At 38.3% G+C, this 20,750-nt stretch overlaps 1 protein-coding gene across 1 annotated transcript in view; it reads right to left on the bottom strand.

Moving 5' to 3' along the window:
* Window positions 1-2,964: 2,964 nt before the first annotated feature.
* Window positions 2,965-20,750, bottom strand: part of LOC126162120 (unconventional myosin-XV) — a 504,442-nt gene continuing 486,656 nt past the window's right edge. Inside the window, exons 55-56 of the mRNA XM_049918408.1 lie at window positions 6,644-6,777; window positions 2,965-6,429 (exon numbers count right to left, since the gene is read on the bottom strand). Of these exons, the coding sequence (XP_049774365.1) occupies window positions 6,229-6,429; window positions 6,644-6,777 (335 nt within the window). The 3' untranslated portion in view covers window positions 2,965-6,228. The remainder of the gene's footprint in view (window positions 6,430-6,643; window positions 6,778-20,750) is intronic.

The raw sequence follows: 20,750 nt of genomic DNA, 5'->3' as shown, positions 1-20,750 counted from the left end.
AATGGCTGAGGAGGAGGAATAAGGGATAAAGTGTATTTGGAAAATATGTCGCTATTAAGGCAATTTTGAAGCTAGAATACTTTCAAAAAGTTATATTCACTATTAAAGCAATTTTGAGGCTAGGATGGAAAGCTCTATGAACAGATTTCATTATGAAATCACTTTCAAAGCTAAATGTATGAAAATTTATATTTAGCTTCATGATTAGAAATAAAGATATATGTATTAGAGGATGAAAGTTTCTATGGAAATGTCACCACAAGATCTCAGAAGACATGATTAACAAAAACCTCTAACTTCAGCTACCAGGATTGCTTTTCAGTCTGAATTACTACATTCAGAAAAGTCCATGCTTCTATGGGCTCAATTATCATGTCAAACTGGCTTTGTCAGAATTGCACACAAAAACAAAGGCATCTTTAACATGTTAATTTTTTTGTAATCCTAATATAAGTTTATAAAATTATTTTTGTTGTAATTACTTGGAAAACTAATTGTTACTGATGACAAAATAGGTACTATGTTTAAATGCCAATCCATGTACAGGAATATCCATGTGTAATAACTAAGTACACTCTTTCTAGAGTGTTGACTTGTACATGAACAGTGTGCATAAGAATGTATGAATTTAATTAAATTTTTATAAACAATATGCACATTTTATATGAAGAATTGCTTTATTAAATGTTAATACCATTTTTGTGGCTTAGTTTGCATAGAGTAGATACACTGTTTGCACAGTGTGTAGCTTTAGACATGAGCATTGGACATAACATACAAATTCGATTAAATAAAAATGACAAAAAATCTGTGCTGACCATTCAGTCTATGTGCGCACAGCAATGGGCACTAAGCCAGTATCTTAATAAAGCTGAGAATATGTACAAATGTCTAGGAAATCCTCCCAGGCCTCTGGACTGAAGTGTACCAAATTTGGCACACAAACTCCTTGCCTCAGGAGGACAAACATAGGGGGATTTACAACACTAGGGCTCTAACATTTATGAAGATACAGACATGTGATTTTTTTAAGTCCCTGCCATCTAGGGTGTTGTGCATGACAGGTGTTGTATGGAAACAGTACCAATCACCTTACTGACCTGCTTTGCAGGGCAGCCTACACATCTTTGGCAAGAAATGGTTTTCCATCCCCCAATGCGTAGGCTGCCCAGCAGAACAGGTGTGTTGTGGCAGTAGTACCACCCTGCTTTATCACTCTTTTGCAGGGGCCACACATGAAGATGGGCATGCCTGGGAGAAGATCGAGATGAATAGAGATAGGTCAGGAGAGAGAAAGAGGAGTAGGTAGACACAGAGGGGATGAAGGAGATGGACAGAGAAAGGGGAGAAACAACACAATATCTGTGATAAATACTGAAACCTGGGTATGCTACCTGATGTAACCTGTTGTATGTCTGTCGACATGGTGGTCAATGACAACAGCAGGGAACAATCACTAATGGAATTCCTGCAGTCACTGACACTGCCTGGCATGCCACACACTATTTGGTGTTAAAGACAGGGGCATGCTTTATGTTAATGGGATATCTGAACGCCCCAAATCTGTACAATGGAGCACAACTGTGTGTGATAAAGATATTACCAAATGGCATAGAAGCAACTGGCATAACAGGTAGGGGTGCTTGTGAATCAGTATACATATCTCACACACCCCTAATTCCATTGGACGTCCTGGTACCATTCTGCAGATTGTACAACCCCACACAGTTGACATTTGCCATCACAATAAATCAAGCACAAGGGCAAAGCATGGAGGTATGCGGCATAGACCTTATGACATGGCCAGCTGTACATGGAATGTACATTAGCTCATCCATCAATTTACACATCAAGGTGCCTGGGAATAGTACCCCTAATATTGTGTATAAGACTGTACTATCATAAACACATCTGTTGTGTCTTAAAGTCATACCTATATCAATTTCTGACAGTCGCTGGTGGTTAGTGGAGGCACAGCTTGAGTATTTGGGAGGGGACGGGGGGTGGGGGAGGAATGATTGACTGAAAGAGAGCATGATGATGAAAGAGAGAGTTTATGGGGAGGCAGAGGGAAGAAGGACAGGTTGTGAGGAAGAATATGGAAGAGTAAGTAATAAATACCTCGGTGAAGCAGGGGCATTCAACTAGTATATGCTCTCAAAGACAAAAAGAATGACGCACCATGCAGGACTTCTCCAAATTGGATCGAAATCAGTAGATGTTGTGTACATGTACAAACAAATGATTAAGATTTCAAAAAAAGTGGAGCCTTTATTCAAGAGAAAGAGGTTTACAAATAGAGCAAGTCAATAACATGTTGGTCCACCTCTGGGCCTTATGCAGGCAGTCATTCACCTTTGGACTGATGGATAGACTTGTTGGATGTCCTCCTAAGGGGTATCGTGCCAATTGGTGCATTAGATTGTCAAAATCTGGGGGTGATTGGAGGGCCCTCCCTATAATGATCGAAACATTATCAATTGGGGAGAGATTTGGCGATCCTGCTGGCAATAACGTAGGATTTAGCAAGTAGAAAGACAATCGGTAGAAACTCTTGTTGTGTGCAGGTGGGCATTATCTTGCTGAAATGTAAGCCCAGCATGGATTGCCATGAAAGGTATCAAAATGGGGCTTGGAATATCATCAACATACCACTGTGCCATAAGGATACTGCAGATGACAACCAAAGGGGTCCTGTTATGAAATTAAATGGCAAACCACACCATCATTCCTGGTTGTAAGGCTGTACTGTGGGCAACAGTCAGGTTGGTATCCCACCACTGTCTGAGGCATCTCTTCGGCCCAGAATCTCATTGAATGGAGAAGAATGGTCTTCAGTGCTGAGTCCTGCTTTGATATGAGCCCCAATGATCAGAAAAGATTTGCTAGTGGGCTGGTCTTAATGACATGAATCATATACATAGATCTCATGAGATTGCTTCCTACTCTCAGCAAATCTGCTCTGATATAGTGTGTCTCATTTGAGATGACTCATACATTATGACGAAGATGAGGATACTCCAAGGTGACAACCACTTTTACTTTCAATTACTTACTTATTGAGTTTTCTCCTCTTATTCATTTCCATAATTCTTTTATTCGTTGTTTTATTTTTACTTTTCCTCTTATGTACAGCAGGTTTTGTTGTTGTCTGCTCTTTTCGCCCTTCTACTTAACTATTTGTCATTTCAGTATCTATACACACCAGTTTCTCTTTTATGCTTCCTTCTCTCATGAATTTAGAAATAAATATACGTCTTCAACAAACGGGGCATTTGAATATGAAGAATTATAAGCAAGTCTGGATGACATCTAAAATGATGTATGGAGGTGGGCTTTCAAAGACAGTATCCAATCCAGTAAAATTCTACTATGTTTAGGTTATGTTGTCTGTGAAATAAAACAGCTATAGTTTTGGCTGTTGTTACATACATCCTTCGTAAAAGTCATTTGTTGTTGTTGTTGTTGTTGTTGTTGTATTTCACTACTTGACACACAACATGTAGCACTTAGCCAAATTTTTCTAGTATCTTTCCCCAATAGAGAACAACATTTTTAAAAAACTGGAAGAATTGTACAAAATATTATAACAGTGACATTACAATTTTTATTTAATGGCATACTTTTATAAAATATGTACATCCATATTGTAAAAATATTACAATTCTCATAATAATTAAATGAGTATGTGATAAACAAATATCTTTCAAAGCAAAGAACTCAAGTTGTATAGAGCATAATAGAAAATTAATAGATTCATTACATAAATATCTATGGTCATCTTTGGGCTTGAACTCCTTCATTTAAGAATTTTAGCACCAAAACAAAATGTAGAATATTTGCCTGTCCAATGAGAAACCACATATAAAGAATACATAATACATATTTTGAACTGCATGCAACCTACAATCACAAAGTACAATTTCAGTTTTACAGGTTAAGTAACTCATAAGGGGATTTATGTGTCTCTTATTAAAAGAACATATAAAAGTGGCAAGGAAACATATTGAATCAATATTAATTTTAGATGTTTCAATAACAAATATTAAAACATTTGGTAATAAAAAAGACAGATAGAGACTTATTAGAAAGAAGATAAAAAGAAATGAAATTTTGAATGCTTTTAATGCAAGGCGAGGGGCTTTTGATGCACCAATTGTGGGCAATGGCTTCATACGAAATTTAGTACAAATGCCATACATTAAGAGAAGATATTTATAAATTTTAGCTTGTGACATTACATTTTTAGAAACTAACATGGAAGATCAAAAGTTTCTTGTGTCACTGATCCCCCAATGACTACAACCAGTTTGTAATATTGTCCATTTGACGAGTGATGAAGGCGCCATACTCCAAGTTTTTGAATTCAGGTTCAAATTTGCACTACAATTTTGATGAAAAGGTTTCTATGAAAAATATTTTTATACAAAACAATCAACATTGGAATATTTTAGGTTTTCCTCTTGCATTCTATGTACAGACAAAGATTTTTTGAACTTTGTAACAAAGGCACATTTTATTGAAATAAATATTAACTTCTAATGAAATAAAAATGGAAATTTGTTAATATTCACTATTTTTTCCCAGATGAAATGAATACAAATATATATAACATTGGAATTTCATCTTATTTCATAATAATTTATATTTTATGCAAAAAATAAAATTAATAATAACTGGTCTTTCTGACAACCCAGAAATAATATTACCTAAGTCACTCATCTACTGAGCGACACCAACATTTGACTATAATAATTATGAGTTGTATGCCAAAGAATAGCTTTATGTTACTTTTCTCACAAACTTTGGAATGTAGAACTGCTTTTTTCCCCTCTCATATCCAAAAGACAATTTATCTGGATCCATGGTGTGCAATATCTAGCTTCTCTTGTTAATGATATCATACAAATGTCAAGTGGGAAAACTGTGAACTGCAGGATGAATGCCATATTATTGAAAGAAGAAAGTATATAATAACATGTGATTAAGGTGTAAAATAATTAGCTCATTTGATTACACATTTCATATAACACATAAGATAATAAATGACTGAGCAAATAATAGGTGCATAAGTCTTATCTGCACATACGATCACACTTTACAACAAACATACTTTTCTCATGGTCCAAACAGGTTCAGCACACAAAAAAGTCTTATATTTCTTGCATAATAATTCAAAGTATTGGCACCACTTATTCAAGAGTACACTACATTTCAATACAACATCACAAAGTCGTGACCAGTATACTTATCAGTAAATAAACCTGAGCACTGATACAATTTAGTGACAGACATTTCTTATCTTATTCAAAGATACAGCTGACTGCTTGCTATTGCAAAAGTAACTCAGCAAAATTCAGCCATCAATGAACCATAGCAGCATTTGATATGACAAATTATGATTGCTACAGTTATATGTATTTACAAATAAATTTACAGAAATTATTGCATTTGAGCACAAATTTATTGGTAGCTGCACATAATTCTTTACAATAAAAATGTAGATGCACTACTGTCACAGATGCTTGATCTACATTTAACATGCACCTGTAGACTACTTTATACATAGAAAAGAACATAACCTTTTTGATATCTGGTAACAGATAATATCAATATGACAACTTAAAACTACACTATCTGGACATAGCAGGGATATCTGCCAATTTAAAATATGCCAAAAATTATTCTCAATACATCAGTAAAATTCGTTCTTACTCACAAGGAAGTATAGTATTTTAAATCTTTCCACGTGGTTTTAACTTCATTTGCCATCCTGAATGTACAGAACACCTTTCAGTCAACGAATATTTTTCAAACACTTTTTCTGGTCTCACAAGCACTAGCCATTAAAAATATAAATAAGACAAACTATATATGAAACCAGCACTTTCCAAATATCATATGCTTGATGCTCAAACAATGTTCTCCCAGAATAAGAAAATTTAGACTATTCTCGCCACAGAACTTTGATTTACAACATCAAGGTTTGTTCATTACACATTTTGCAAGCAAATATAAATGCAGTTTAAGTGGTGCTGCAAGAATTTGCCTTTCATCCCTTTATGGGGAATGATTTCTTTTTTTCAATTTTACACGTTCAATAGATGCACTGCACAGTTCACTAATGGTAATACACTTGTGGCCTTTCTCTCAAGAAGCACAATATGTTCACAGTGTCTGTAATAACACAACAGTTCTGCCTGTGAAAGGCTGTACCAGAAATTCTCCTCACGAATGCCTAAGTCTCTGTTCCATGGTAATGTACTGCCGAATGAGGCGTGAAATCTCATGCGCTTGATCTGTCTGTAGCCGAGTAATACGCTGCTGCATCAGGTTACCACATTTCATATCCAGAAACAGAGTTCCATCCTCTGACTTCACTTTTCTGGTTGAGATCACCTCAGAGAAGGGATAATGAATCAGTGTTTCCTAGAAAAATAAAAATACCACTTCTATTAGTACAGTACCTTTTAAGGGCTGAAAACTCCATAAAAAATAAGGGTGTGAGACATTCAATTTGAAAAGTGAATAATTAATATTACACATTTTCTGTACTCCCTTTTGCAATATATATGCTGCTAACTAAAACTATTGATTATTTTTCCATAAAAATACAATAATGTTAAATAACATTCATACTTACATGTGTCACCAGATCAATGAAATGGACACCATGTCTATTAAGGGCCAAAATGTGCTCTGAACGCTCTTTTGGATCTGACACACGCTTTACAGCAAAGAAACTAGATCCAAACAATGGCCATTTAGATAAAATGTCTGTAAAATAAAGAATATTTATTATAAAATTGAAAAGCAATATAGGTGTTGTAGTAAAGTTCTTGTACAATGTAAATACTTTAGGATTAAAGGAGACCATCCACTGAAAAGCAGAAGTATTGAGTTGTCGATAGGCACACACAACAGAAAAAAAAAAAAAAAAACTTGCTAGCTTTGAGTTCTCCTTTGGCGAGCTATAGAGGTTTTTCAGCAGGAGCACTGGTTGTGGCGGGGGAACTGCCAGGTGGGGTGGGTAGAGGGAGAAGGAGATGGGAGGTAGGGAGAGGGACTTGTGATGGGTGGCTATAGGCTTGGAGGGAGGTGGCAGGATTGTTGGCTAGAAATGCAAGAGGGAGACACGACAGGTACATGGACTGGCATGATTGTAGTGGCCAGGGGGATTCACCACATGCCGAAGGTGACGTGGAAATGTGAATTGGGAGGGGGTGACACAATGAATGAAGGTGAAACTGTTGGTTGGAGGGTGCAAGGACCGTGGGTTACCTGAGACTTAGTGCAGGATCATTACAGGAGTGGAGGATGTGTTGTAAGGGCAACTTCCAACAGCATAGCTAAGAGAAACTGGTGATGGAGGGAAGGATTCAGATGGCTCGGGTTGTGAAGCAGTCATTAAAATTCTGCATGCTGTGCAAGGGAGTTCTCATCACATGGGACATATTTTTTTGTGTGTAAGGGATGGCAGTTACTGTTGGTCGTTAACAGGTTTAATGTGGGCGGGGATGTGCATGGAACCATCACAGAGGTGGAGGTCAACGTCCAGGAAGGTGGCACACTGGGTAGAGGAGGACTAAGTGAAATGGATGGGAGAAAAGGTGTTCAAGTTGTGGAGGAATGCAGATAGGGTGTCTTGGTCCTGAGTCCAGATCATGAGGATATCATCACTGACCCTGAACCAGACTAATGGGTTGGGAATTTTGGGAGGCTAGGAAGGTTTCCTCTAGATGGACAATAAACAGGTTGAAGCAGGGTACGATGTGGGTGCCCATGGGTTTGCAGTGGATTTGTTTGTAACCCTTTTCTTCAAAGGAAAAGTAGTTGTACATTATGATATTCTTCTTTAACAGTATTTTAAATAAGCTACTAATATATGTTAATTATCCAAAATTACGATGTATTCTGCAAAGATTGCTTGCGAGTAATACTTATAACAACTACACAAAAGGTGGCAGCTCATACACCATATGAATAAACCTCAAGCTTCTGTAACCACGTTTCCACCATCTGAAGAAAACAACAATGGAGGGAGAAGGGAGGGGGTAGAGGAGAACACTGTTGTGTTCGTGGGGCACTGAATTGCTGCTCATGTTTCACCTTGTGTAGGGATTAAGGTTCACAATTTGTTTCTTCTTAACAATGCATAACTGAGGAATTTTGCTGTTTGGGTTGCATTTATGCTGATATAAATAGGTGAAGAGTCATCTCACACAAGTTAGTATGCAGGCAATCTTTTCCTTTGCTAATGTGAGCCTTAATAGTGGCAACTAGAGTGAATATTCTAAATTTGAATATAATAAATTTTCTTGAGAGAGAAAATCTTTTATCCACAGATTTAGGAAACATCACTTAGCCAAAATCAGCTAGCCCTTTGCTACTGTGATAGCCTGAGAATTACAAATGAAGGACAACAGGCACATACCATACTCCTAGATTTCCAGAAAGTGTTTAATACAGTGGCACACACCAGACTGTTAACGGAGGCCTATGCATGCAGAATAACTTCTCAGGTATGTGAGTGGCCTGAAGACATTTTAAGTAAAACTCAGTAAGATGTACTGGACAGTAAGTGTTCATCGGACACAAAGGTACAGTCAGGGTGCCCCAGGAAACTGTTATAGGACTGGTCTTGTTCTCTGTTGTGTCGTCTGATGAAGAGACAGCCAGGGAAAAAGCGCCATGGGCACAAAGGTGCATGCTGGTGCTAGTGCCACATAGACTTGCCAATTGTGCGAGTTCCACTTGCACTACAGGTGGAGCTGAGCACGACTCAGCCTTGGCCAATTGCAGGCCGAATATAGTCTGCCAATGACCAGACAACAATGGACAGAAGCCTACTTGGAAGATAGAAGAGCAACTCTCATGCACTTGGTTATAGATCATCGTCCATGGCTGACTTAGACATGGAACATTATTTAGTGAACTCTTAGAAGTAAACACAGTTGTTGTAAATTGCATTTGCTATGTACTGTGAAGTTTATCTATGATTATTTGCAAGTAGCCATGGAGGGCCTTTTTGTGTCATGTTACAAGCAATGTTGCAGATTTCAATATTCAACTAGTCACAAAGACAAGTTACTAGTTTGTTGGATTGTTCTAGAATCTTCGTTCTCCTGTCCTGTTACCTGACCCTGGGGCATAGCTGTGTTATTGTGGCAGGGAGAAATTCTTTTAGTGATGTACTGCAACAGAAGACATTTCACAAACTCACAAACTCGGCCTACTGTAACTACATTGGCAACTCAGCCTCCACAGCATCAGCAACGAGGCCTTTACAAAACTGGTGACGAGACTTTATAAAATTCTCTAAATACATATCAATCTGATGGATGGCATGAGCAGAAATCTGTGACTGATTGCTAATGATACTGTGGTGTGCAGGTCAGTGTCATCTTTAAGTGACTGTAGGATATAGGATAACTTGGACAGAATTTTTATTTGGTGCGATGAAGGGCAGCTTGCTCTAAAGGTGGAAAAATATAAATTGATGCAAATAAGTAGGAAAATGAATCCTATAAAGCTCGAATACAGTATCAGCAGTTTGCTACTTGATACAGTCATGATGAATAAATATGCAGGTGGAATGTTGCATAGTGATGTAAATGGGATGAGCATGCCAGGTCAATTGTATGGAAAGTACATGGTTCACTTTAGGTCACTGGGAGAATTCCAGGACAGTGTAACTCAATGATAAAGGTATCTGTGCAAAGAACACTTCTCTGATCTATTCTTGAGTACCACTTGAGAGTTTGGATTTCTCAGCAGTTTGTGTTAAAGGAACACAAAACAATTCAACGGGATGCTGCTAGATCTATTATCAACACCTGAATATTATGGAAATGCTTCGTGAACTCATGAGTGAATTCCTACAGTGAAGAAAATATGCTTCTCACGAAACACTATTAAGAAGCTTTAGATGATTGACATGTGCAACAGACTGCCTAACAATGCTACTGCTACCAACACATATCTCAATAAAAAAATGTGAAGACAAGGTGAGAGAGAGAGCTCATACAGAGAGTAGTTTTTTCCTCACTCCATTAGCATGTGGGACAGGATGGGGAATGACTAGCAGCAGTACAAGGCACCATATGATGTAGTTTATTGTAGTGTATTTTTTACTGGTCGTGTAATTTACAAAAGCAACTTATGCATAAGATATTGTAAAAGTCAATTTATATGTGCAGAGGTGAAAGTGATTTCTATGTACAAATATTTAAAGTTACAAATAATACAGTTGGGCCTGGCCTTGGCACCCAAAGACTGTGGTCATGTATGTGTGAGTTGCGTTTGTATATGTGTGTGTGTGTGTGTGTGTGTGTGTGTGTGTTTGTTAAATTCTGATGAAGGCCTGTTTGGTGAAAAGCTTTTTTCAACAGTGTTTTTGTTATGCCTATCTGCGACTCAGCATCTCCACTATATGACGAGTAGCAACTATCCTTTTCATAGTATTGTCAAATAATACACTTCATACATTTAAATATTGCTGTGAGCTGTACTGCATACAGTGTGGCATATGGTTAGCCTTGCTGCCTGGCATGCTGTGGGCTGCTAGTTCAAACCCAATTCCCAGCTATTACTTTTAATTTAGTAATTATCTGTTCTGGAGGGTTCCTGGAGTTTCTTATGTTTGTATATTCTGGAATACTCAATGCTCATATAAATAACAGCACACTCCTTCCAGTTTTTTTCTGGTAGTATATTGCTATTTATAATAAACATGCCTCCAGAGCTCATGGATACACTTCACTGATGAACCTGCTTTCAAATCTCCACTTGATTTTGGCTGCGACGGTGGAGATGTCGCATACTTGAGAGCATCTACATCATCGATGGCTTCAATTAGATGACGTGAAAGTCACTGCCTATACAGACAGGAACCAGAATAAATGCAGTCAGTGCTTGATTTGTGATGGTACACACCAGTACAGCATGCTAGTACCTCTGACAAAAAGCATCAGAAATGCAAATTTTGAGATGTGTTGTGATAGAACTTTTGCTGTGGTTGAAGCGATGTACAGCAAATTCTGTATTCATAGTTTGAAAATACTCAGAGAAGCATTAAAATAATGTTTGAACAAGTCTAAATTTCAAAAACACCCTCTGATACGTAACAGCGTCAGAAATCATGCACTGCATGCAGTATATCATTTCCACGGTCCTTATATTCGGGAGGCCAATAAAACAGTAGTAAGTCAACTGCACATCAACCATCCATCAATGTTTTACAGAGATTCTGGACAGGACCTGATGAAATGGCTGAAAGCATTCAACTGAGTTGTCAAATACGGCAGGTGGGATGACATGATGTGTTTGACAAATGTGTACTTTTACTTGGAATGCACAGCCTATTAACAGTTCAAGGTCAATGAAGAGAAGGTCAACAGCAGGAATAAATTCCAGGCTGACCTAAAGAAAACGTTTGGCAACAATCAGCATCACGTACACTTAGCAGAAGAACAATTGAAGAACAGGGCCCAACGTCATGGGGAAACGACACTACTGTACAAACAGAATGCAGAACTGCAGATAATTATAGCTCACCTGTGGGGCAAAGTCCATTGTCATACATTGGACAATCCGCTCTACAATCTGCAATAGCCTTGCCCTGTTGCTGTACAGAGGTCAATGCACTCTCTTAATTACCAAATTCTGATTGTGAATCTGAATATCACAAAAACTGACATCTCATACTTGGTGAAAGGAGTCACAGAAGACATGTACCATGCTCTTCCGGTAAAGGACGTCACAACAGAGGAATTAATTAAGTGACAGTGCATCGAGGAAATTTAATGAAAAGAGTCAGACAAAAGAAGTATGAGGGACTTCCACAAGTAGTTCTACACCAATTTTAGAAGACCACCATGATATCACCTCTCTCATATGCCAGCTTGTAAGAAAAGAGGTACACTACTTTACGCAGCCACAACTGTTTGACTGAGTAAGCAAGACGTAGCAGACAATAATGTTGGCCCCATACATCTCAGGAGGTTACAGAGAATTTTGAGGAAGAGGTGCATCGATCTTTATCACCAATTTCAACCACCAGTCGAATGCGACATGGGGAATGGATCTGACCAACTCTGGCTGCAGTCATCAAACAAGAACCTGGCACCTGACCAATGCAGGTATAACCAACTTCTCCACCAAATATAACGCCCCACAGAAAAACAAACATTTAGAGGGCACAGGACAACACACTGGGTTTATTGTCACTGTGTGTTCCCTGGATACATTGTATGCTACTGCAGAGAAAGAGGATGAGTTTTCAACAACTACTATACCATCAGATGCTGATCAATGTAACACTTCTGTTCATGACAGGCAAGCACAGATGGTTATAGTCAACATGCAGTATAAAGCCTGTCACTGTACACTGAAAAAGGTTGCTCATCAATACAACACAGCCATGCCCTCTTGCCATATGGAGGTCCAGTCACTTTCCTAGCTGCTGAGTTCAGAAAAGCTAAGTGAGGCATACATCTACGAGGGTCAGGCCACCACATTGAAAATCCTCCATGGACAACAGACACAAACATGTCAGGAAACCCCCTGATGTCATCATCAACAGCCAACTTGTCTGGGTGGTAGTCATCTCAGGGACTACCTTTTCTGTAATGCTGAATGCCTATCATTGACAACTAAGGAAAACTACATTCCTTGATAAGAAAGCAATTGTGCTTAAAGTCACAAATAGGAAATATATCCAGCCAACAGGAACATGTATGGGAAGAATAACTGCCAATGGCAAGACACAGGTCTCCAAATTTGTTGTTTTATCAGATTGTAGTCATAACATTTGTCTTGGGTGGGACTTCTTGCAAGCATCGCAAGCTCAAGATTGACAAATCTATTTCCATGAGCACACATAACGAAGATTGTTCTGAATGGTTGTTTGCCATTAAAGAAAACATTCAAGTGTCATCAAAAAGATATGTCTCAGTCATCAATGGAGATACTTATTTTAAATGTGAAGCGTTTGTTGATGGCAAAAAGCAAGAGGGAAGGTAAGTCACTCTTTCATAGGTCTGCAAACTGAAGAGTGAGCAGGTGCTTCCCCACTCTATCTACCCCACTATGCCACGAGAAGCAACTACGGGGTGTTTCACAAAATTACAATAACCCTCTGCAGTGCACCTTATGAATCATAGACAACGCAGTGTGCAGACACACCTGTGGGCTTTTGCTTTCCACAAGTTGCATTAACACTCCATGTAACACAGATATGAATTACTAATAATACTAATTAAAGAAATGCATGTAGAAACTACATAAATCTGTGCCCACTGTTCTACATTGCTAGAGGAGAAATTGATACTTCATCATCCTGTATGGCAGCTGTAGCATTCTTACAAGAAAGGCAGATTTCCCTATAATAAATGCTGCTCATTTTTCAGTCTGCAGAAAGTATATACTTCCCCAGCATTTTATGTTCAGTCTTCTTATATGAGTAGACAAAAGAACTTCACTGATCTTGTGTTTATATAGTGGAGTTATTTTTGGTTTATTAAATGAGTATCTGGTATTGGGTGCCTCAGAGGTTGAATGCCCGCGCAAGGAGATGGACTCAGATGACCATTATGGGGCACCATGGCCGCACAGCACTGTTCTTGCACGGCTAGAGCACCACCGTCTCACCACATGGATGTAGCGGCCCATAGCATTCCATATGGCTGTTGTATAAATGGCCAATCAGTGCACGGCTGATTAGTTCAGTGCTCACACTTGATCTTTTTGGATCTGTCTTTGCTGTACTAGGACTGTTTGATAACTACCTCGCTTGTCACTCGGTTACTCTCTTTGGTCGCATCTTCGATATGTCTGTCCACTGCTCTTGGCCTTGCAGTCATCACTGTGGTGAATGCTTGTTGTCATCTAGGTTGTTGTTCTTGTCCCAGACTGATATCTACTCCGCAGTTTGTCTGTCATGTTTTGCTCCTCTACCATTAATCTGAGTTACTCCTCTGCAGGCAGTTCTCCTGCCAGGCAGCTTTCTCCATTTCTCCAATTCTTCTGGAGTCCCGATGTACACACCAATATCTGGCTACCGGCCTCCTGCTGCTGTCTGCTATTAACAATGTATGGTAAAGCCATGCAATTGTGTTATGGTCACTTGGTGGTACACGAGTGTATGACCGGAAAGTTACTGACTTTTCTGTTTATTGATTGTGCTACTGATAGACTGCATAAATCTCTTCCATTCAGGAATTGCTAACATTTGTAGAGGTGGGTGCACTAAGTGGAGTCATTTACCACACATCCACTGCATATCTTACAAGGTGGGTGTCATTACATGTGATGGAATAAGACTGATCATGTTCGGTTCTGCAGCAGTGATCTGCTGTAATGTGCTGCTTGACTTACATGGAAATACCTGAAGATACATAACATTTAGGAGGCCTACTTGATTTGCAAAGCGAGACAGTTTACGCCACTGGGTCTCTTCAGATGCATTATGATGCCACTCATGCTATGAAACGTACTCCAGTGAGTGATAGCACAGATAATGAAATTAACATGATCAAATATATACTGATAGTATATTACACTTGGGGTAGGCTCTTCAGTATGGTAGGCAGTTGAAAGCTCCAATGTTGCTCATAACACAACAGCTCACTTAACAACTGCAAATAAGTATTCATTTCACAAACTAAAAATAACTCCAATATATAAGCATGAGCTCAGTAAAGTCATCTTGTTTACTTACTTAAGAGAATTGAACATAAAATGCTGGGGAAGTACAGCCTCTCTGAACACTGAAAAGTGAGCAGCACTCATTATAGGAAAAGTTGCTTTTCCTAGAAGAATGCTACAGCTGCCATATAGGAGACTAAATATCAATTTCTCCTCTAGCAATGTAGAACAGTGTGCACAGATTTATGTAGTTTCTGTCCATATGTGTTTCTTTCGTTATTATTATTAGTAATTCATAGCTATATTCCATGTAGTGTTAATGCACTTTGAGGAAAGCTAACATCTCCCCGGGCATGTCTGTACACTGCACCATCTGTGATTTGTAAGGTGCGCTTCAGAGAGTTAGTGTAATTTTGTGAAACTCCCTGTAGTTGCTTCTTGAGGTGTAGTGGGGTAGATATATTGGGGGAAGTACCTATTCACTCTTCAATTTGCAGGCCTATGAAAGTGGGAAGAGCACGACCACAATCCAGCAATCTATCTTCTGTTGTGCTTCTACCAACCCTATCATCCCCTCAACACTTTTACACTCCCAGACTACAATTTATCCCTTAATACAGCTCTACTGCACCTAGACATGGTACACACATTTAATATCTGTTCTTTACTTACTTCATTTAATAGTATACAGTAATTTTATATCACTAAAACTGTTTTTAATAATCTGCAATTACTGCATCCCCTGCAAAATGGAAACTATTAGTACAAGAGAAAAAATGAATATGAACTTTTTTGTAGGAAAATTAATGTAGTTTAATTTTGTACTGGGACACATTTCACGACAAGCCACAGTTTTTGAGTTAATCAAGAAAAGATACTAAAAACTGAACTTTAAACACCCCCCACAACCATTCTCACACCCCACAGGTAGGGATTCTTTGCACGTTGTTCATGACACTCTCTCATACTACTGTACAAAAATTTGTGATTACTCAGGTTTTTTCTCCTATTCGATCTTTTTTGGTCTTTGTCGATTGGGCTATAAATGAATGACATGTCTTTGAGATCCAGATGACACTGTTGCTTTTTCAGAGACCTTTGAAGAGCATCTAAATCAGCTGATAATTGTGTTGAAGTGTATTTGAACTGCAGGCATCTGCCAGAATCCAAAAAAGTGCACGTGTGCCACTCAAAAAATAAAAGTATTGATGCAACTAGTGAATGGCGCTGGAGTTCATCCTAACAAGAGAAAATAAGAGCAGTTGCAGCTTTTCCAACTCCTTGGCATATTCCTAATGTGAGAAGTTTTTCTGGAATGTGCTCATACTACTGTTGATCCATGCAGGACTGCTGTACCAACATGTGTGTCCCGTACAAGAAGTTCAGGACTTCTGTATCAAGATGTGTGTCCTGTACAAGAAGTACTGCAGGGAGATGCCAAATTCTTCTTGATTGAGGTGTAACAAAGATTTTCCTTGTTGTTAAGGAGGCACTAAGATCTTCTCCAGTACTAGCAATGTGTGGCAAGAATGCTAAGACAAAACTTCAGACTAACATTAGACGTCATGGGGCAGGTGCTGTTCTGGTGCAAATTCAGGAAGGCGATGAAAAGGTGAATGCTTACACTTGCAGAATACTTTCCAAGTACAAGATAAACTACTCCAAAACTGAGAAAAATTTCCTTACAGTTGTTTGGGTCACCAATTACTTCCAGCTTTACTTATTTGAGACACCATTCACTGTTGTGGCAGTCACTATTCTCTATGCTCGCTGACTAACTTCAGGGTATGTCTGATCAATTGGCAAGATAAGCACTGAGGCTCGTGGACTATGATGTCACATGGGTATACAATAACAAACACTGACACAAGCATGCCGACCGCCTTTCCAGGAATCCTGTAGTGGAATGCGGCATTATGGATGACATCTTAGTCACTGTTGCATTAAGTTACATTATTGCTGGACAGAGGGCAGATCCAGCATTGCTGAAAACCATAGAAGCCCTAAGAATGAGGAGCCAACCAAAGGAGACTTCCAATTAATAAATGGAATATTGTATATATGGAACTATGATCCAATGGGGCAGAAATGGTTGCTCACTATCCCAGCTTATCTAAGGTCAACTGTCCTGAAGTTTTTCTGCAATGTTACAACATCTGGTCCTCTGGACTTGTGATGACTCTAGACAGAATTATGCACAGGTGTCACTGGCTAAGACTCTATCAATCTGTTAGACACTATGTGAGCCACTGTAAGGAATGCCAGCAACAGAAGTATGTTCCACAGTTACCTCCAGAGTATTTGGTACCAATTCCACCTATCGCAGTGCCATTCAATCAAGTTAAAATTGACCTATTATTGAGGTTCCCACAGTCCAAAAACAGGAAATGATGGGTAATAATCTGCACTGGCTACCTCTCCCACTAATCTGTCAAGAAAGCGCTGCCAACTGCCGAAGCTCTGGAAATTGTGAGGTTCGTTGCAGAAGACATCATTTTGAAGCATGGAGCACCCTGTGCGACAATCTCTGATCATGAAAAAGTTTTCATGTTGCATCATCACCCAAAGGATGACAACTGCATCCCACTCATGAACATATTGTCTCACAAAGCGCATTAATAAGACGATGGCAAATATACTCTCAATGTATGTTAACATTGAACAGTGACTGAAATACAATGCTACCCCTTGTTACATACACACACAAATCAGTGACGTGAAAAACTACGCACTTCACACTGGTCTTTTACTCCATGGTCACGATGCCGATACGACAATGGACACAGTGTTCCCTTTTGAAATGGACAAAAACTCATGATGACTACCTGTAACACTTCATCAGAAGGACCGAAGAACTAAAATGGCTGGCTCACATACAGAATTGCATGCCCAGGAGACAGACCAAAAGCACTATAACACCAAGCAGTGGCCAATGAGACACATCCTGGGAGACTTGGTATGAATTTTTAAACATGTTTAGAAAGTGGGACTATCAGATAAGTTACTAAGCACTGCTTTAAGCTGCATCATACCCTCCTTGCTTGTTGACCATGATATACGCAGTTGAGAATTATAGTTCTCATTCACGAAGGCAAAAGTTCAAAAGCATCGTCCATGTCCTTCGTATGAAGCCCTACAACATTTCAGAGGCACAGATCAATGATGGGAGACTCAAGGAAACTGAAGACCCACTCAACGATTGCAAAGCTTCAATGGGCAGGGCTGCCATCTAAGCTTGACATAGTGACAACAATGTGACAACACAACCAGTGTGTGAGGATCCGCCAGTGCTGGCATACAGAGGCCTATTAACAAGATCTAAATCCAAGATGCTGTAGTCAGTTCCAACGAGAACTTCTGAAACAGCGAGTCGCTGTTTCTCCAGATGAGGGAGCAATGCCGCAAGCTGTGTTGCATGCAATGCGGCGTAGCAGCTATCACCATTTGCTGATGTGCTGTGACCTGCCAGTCCAAACCCCATGCTTTCCAGATTTATTGCTTCTGGGATGTCCTTCATTTGTAATGTTAGTATATTCTGGAATATTTGATGTTTGGATAAATAGCAGTATTCCCCATCTGAAAGTTCAGTTATGTTCTGTTCTGGCTGTACATTGCTGCTTGTAATAAACATGCTTTCAATGCTAAGTATTTTATTTCACTGACAACCCTGCTTTCAGATTTGGACTCAATTATATAATACACATCATACATTCCTTTAAGGTAGTAATACCACGGATACCGTAAATATGACTTTAAAAATTTTCCAAAGGTTTTGACCTCAGTATTTGCTTTTATGTTTTCAGGAAGTCTGTTACAAAATTGAACACCATGTGGAAAGTATAGTTTTGGCACAAGGACATATCAATTTGGGTCGCATATAAGTTTCTGTTTAGTCTGGTAATGCTGTTATGAATATCAAATTTTATTTGGAATCTACTGTCCTTCACTATTACATTTATTTTAAAGAATACAAGGGTTTCCATAATGTATCTATACGGTAAAAGTAAAATACTGGAGCACTAATAGCACTTTTTTTTGCAGTTTGGTTTTGGTTTGAATGTGCTGATAGCTACTTTAGCATTTCCCCAAAATGTGACCCCATGTTTAAGGTGAGAGTGAAAGAAGGGAAGATATACTTTCTTTACTTCTTTTCTCATGACAGCAAGAGTTTAATTAACAAAGAGGGTAGCAGCTCTTGCTCAATTTTGAGTTAAGATATTGTATATGCTTTTTCCATTTTACATTCTTTTGCAGCCATAATCCTAAGAATTTGGTTTCTGTATTGTTACCATGTAGTTCATCATTGATGGACAGAAATGTGATGTACATATCTTTGTTCAGAGCATCATGATATTTTATTGCAATAGAGTTTTTCATTTGTTGAAAGCTGATTTTCTGTGCCCAACTGCTAACTTGTTCTGTGACAGTGATTACTCATTGCTGTAATTATTTCTTTCTTCCCCCTTTTAATAGCATTTTGGTGTCATCTGCAAATATGTCTGTTTTATGTGCTTGCAAATTTAAGCTTAGATAATTAATCAACAAAAGGCGCAGAAGTGGTTTCATTAGTGATTCTTGGTGTAGGCCATATATGATTACATTATACTGTGTCAAGTGTTGAAAGTAATTTTAAGGTTGGCATTAGTGAACCTGATGCTCATTGTTGGCTTATGACTGTTCAGGAGACAATGATCCAACTTTTAGACAGACATTGATTATCATACTTTACAAGCTTTGACAATAGATTCTTACAATCAAGCATGTCAAAGCTTTTGATACGTCAGTAAATACTCTTTTTGATTCCTCTTTCTTGTCCATCAGGCTTAGTATGCAATTTATGCAGTCGTAAATGGCAGTTGTTGTTGGTGTCTTATTTCTGTATTTGTTTTATTCATTACATAGGAGTTTGCTTTTATTTACAAAATCATTAAGTTTGTCATACATAACTTTTTTTAATATTTCTGAAATGGAAGAGAAAATTGTGGTGGGCCTGTAGTTATTTTATATATTGGAATTACTTTAGATGTTTTCAGTACATCAGGGAAAGTGCCTGCTTGACTGAGAACTCACATAAGAGTTTAAGTAATTCAACTTGTTTTCAGCACTTTTAGTTAATATTGTGCAGGGACACAGTCAATGCCTACAGAGTTGGAGTTTTTAGTCTTTTTATTGCTTTTGCTACTTCACCTTGTGTGGCAGTGCTGATGTATATCGACCTACAACAAATGCTTACTTTATATTTATTAGAATTGGTATTCTTATTTATGTTTGATTTTACCATATTCTCTGCCATGCCCATAAAAAACTTTAAAAATTGATTAAAAACAGTCTTGGCCACGAAAAGATATTTATTTGCACTGGTTACCAGTTGTGGTCAGATTGTAACATCCTCAGACCATTTATACCATGACGGTAGGAAGTGTCAGTGAATGTCACCTGCTCAATTTTGCATGAAGATGTTCTTTATGCTTACTCCATTTTACACTAACATTTGTGGAGCCACAACACATGCTTTGTTCGCTGCCACTGCCTACCCCACCATTGTATAAATGGTCTGAAGCTGGCCATATTCTGATTAAAGCTGGTAACCACTGAAAATAAATATTTTATTGCAGCCAAGACAGGTTTTAATCCATTTTTAAAGTATTTTAGTCAGGCCACTGCACTTCTCCACAAGAAATGTTCTCAAAAATGCCTGTAAAAAGTCATTAAATATGTAAGCTACTTCTAAGGGGTTTGTTACTTCTTTATTTTCTTGTGATACTGTTATATATTTACATGTTGCTCTGTTTTCACCAGTTTCTGTTATTATAACACTTCACATGACCTTTACTTTGTTTGTTGAAGTATAAATATATTTATTACTATGCATTATTTATTATTTGTTCACACTCATAAACTTTGTTTCACTTACTGCAGATGACATTTCTGTTTTGATGATTATCGGAACTATCTTGTGTCAGTTCATGGATGTTTTGTTTTGACATCTAATGCATATTTTCATACTTCAGGCTGTTAGTCTGTTAGTCTATCTCTTGACATTGTTGATTAAACACAATAAATTTTAAATGCATTCAGTAAACTCTGAGATTTCACTTTTGCAC

The sequence above is a fragment of the Schistocerca cancellata genome, chromosome 2, assembly GCF_023864275.1.
Source record: "Schistocerca cancellata isolate TAMUIC-IGC-003103 chromosome 2, iqSchCanc2.1, whole genome shotgun sequence".
Lineage (NCBI taxonomy): Eukaryota > Metazoa > Arthropoda > Insecta > Orthoptera > Acrididae > Schistocerca > Schistocerca cancellata.
Note: the sequence above shows the minus strand (reverse complement) of the source record. Positions and strands in the feature narration are given on the sequence as shown.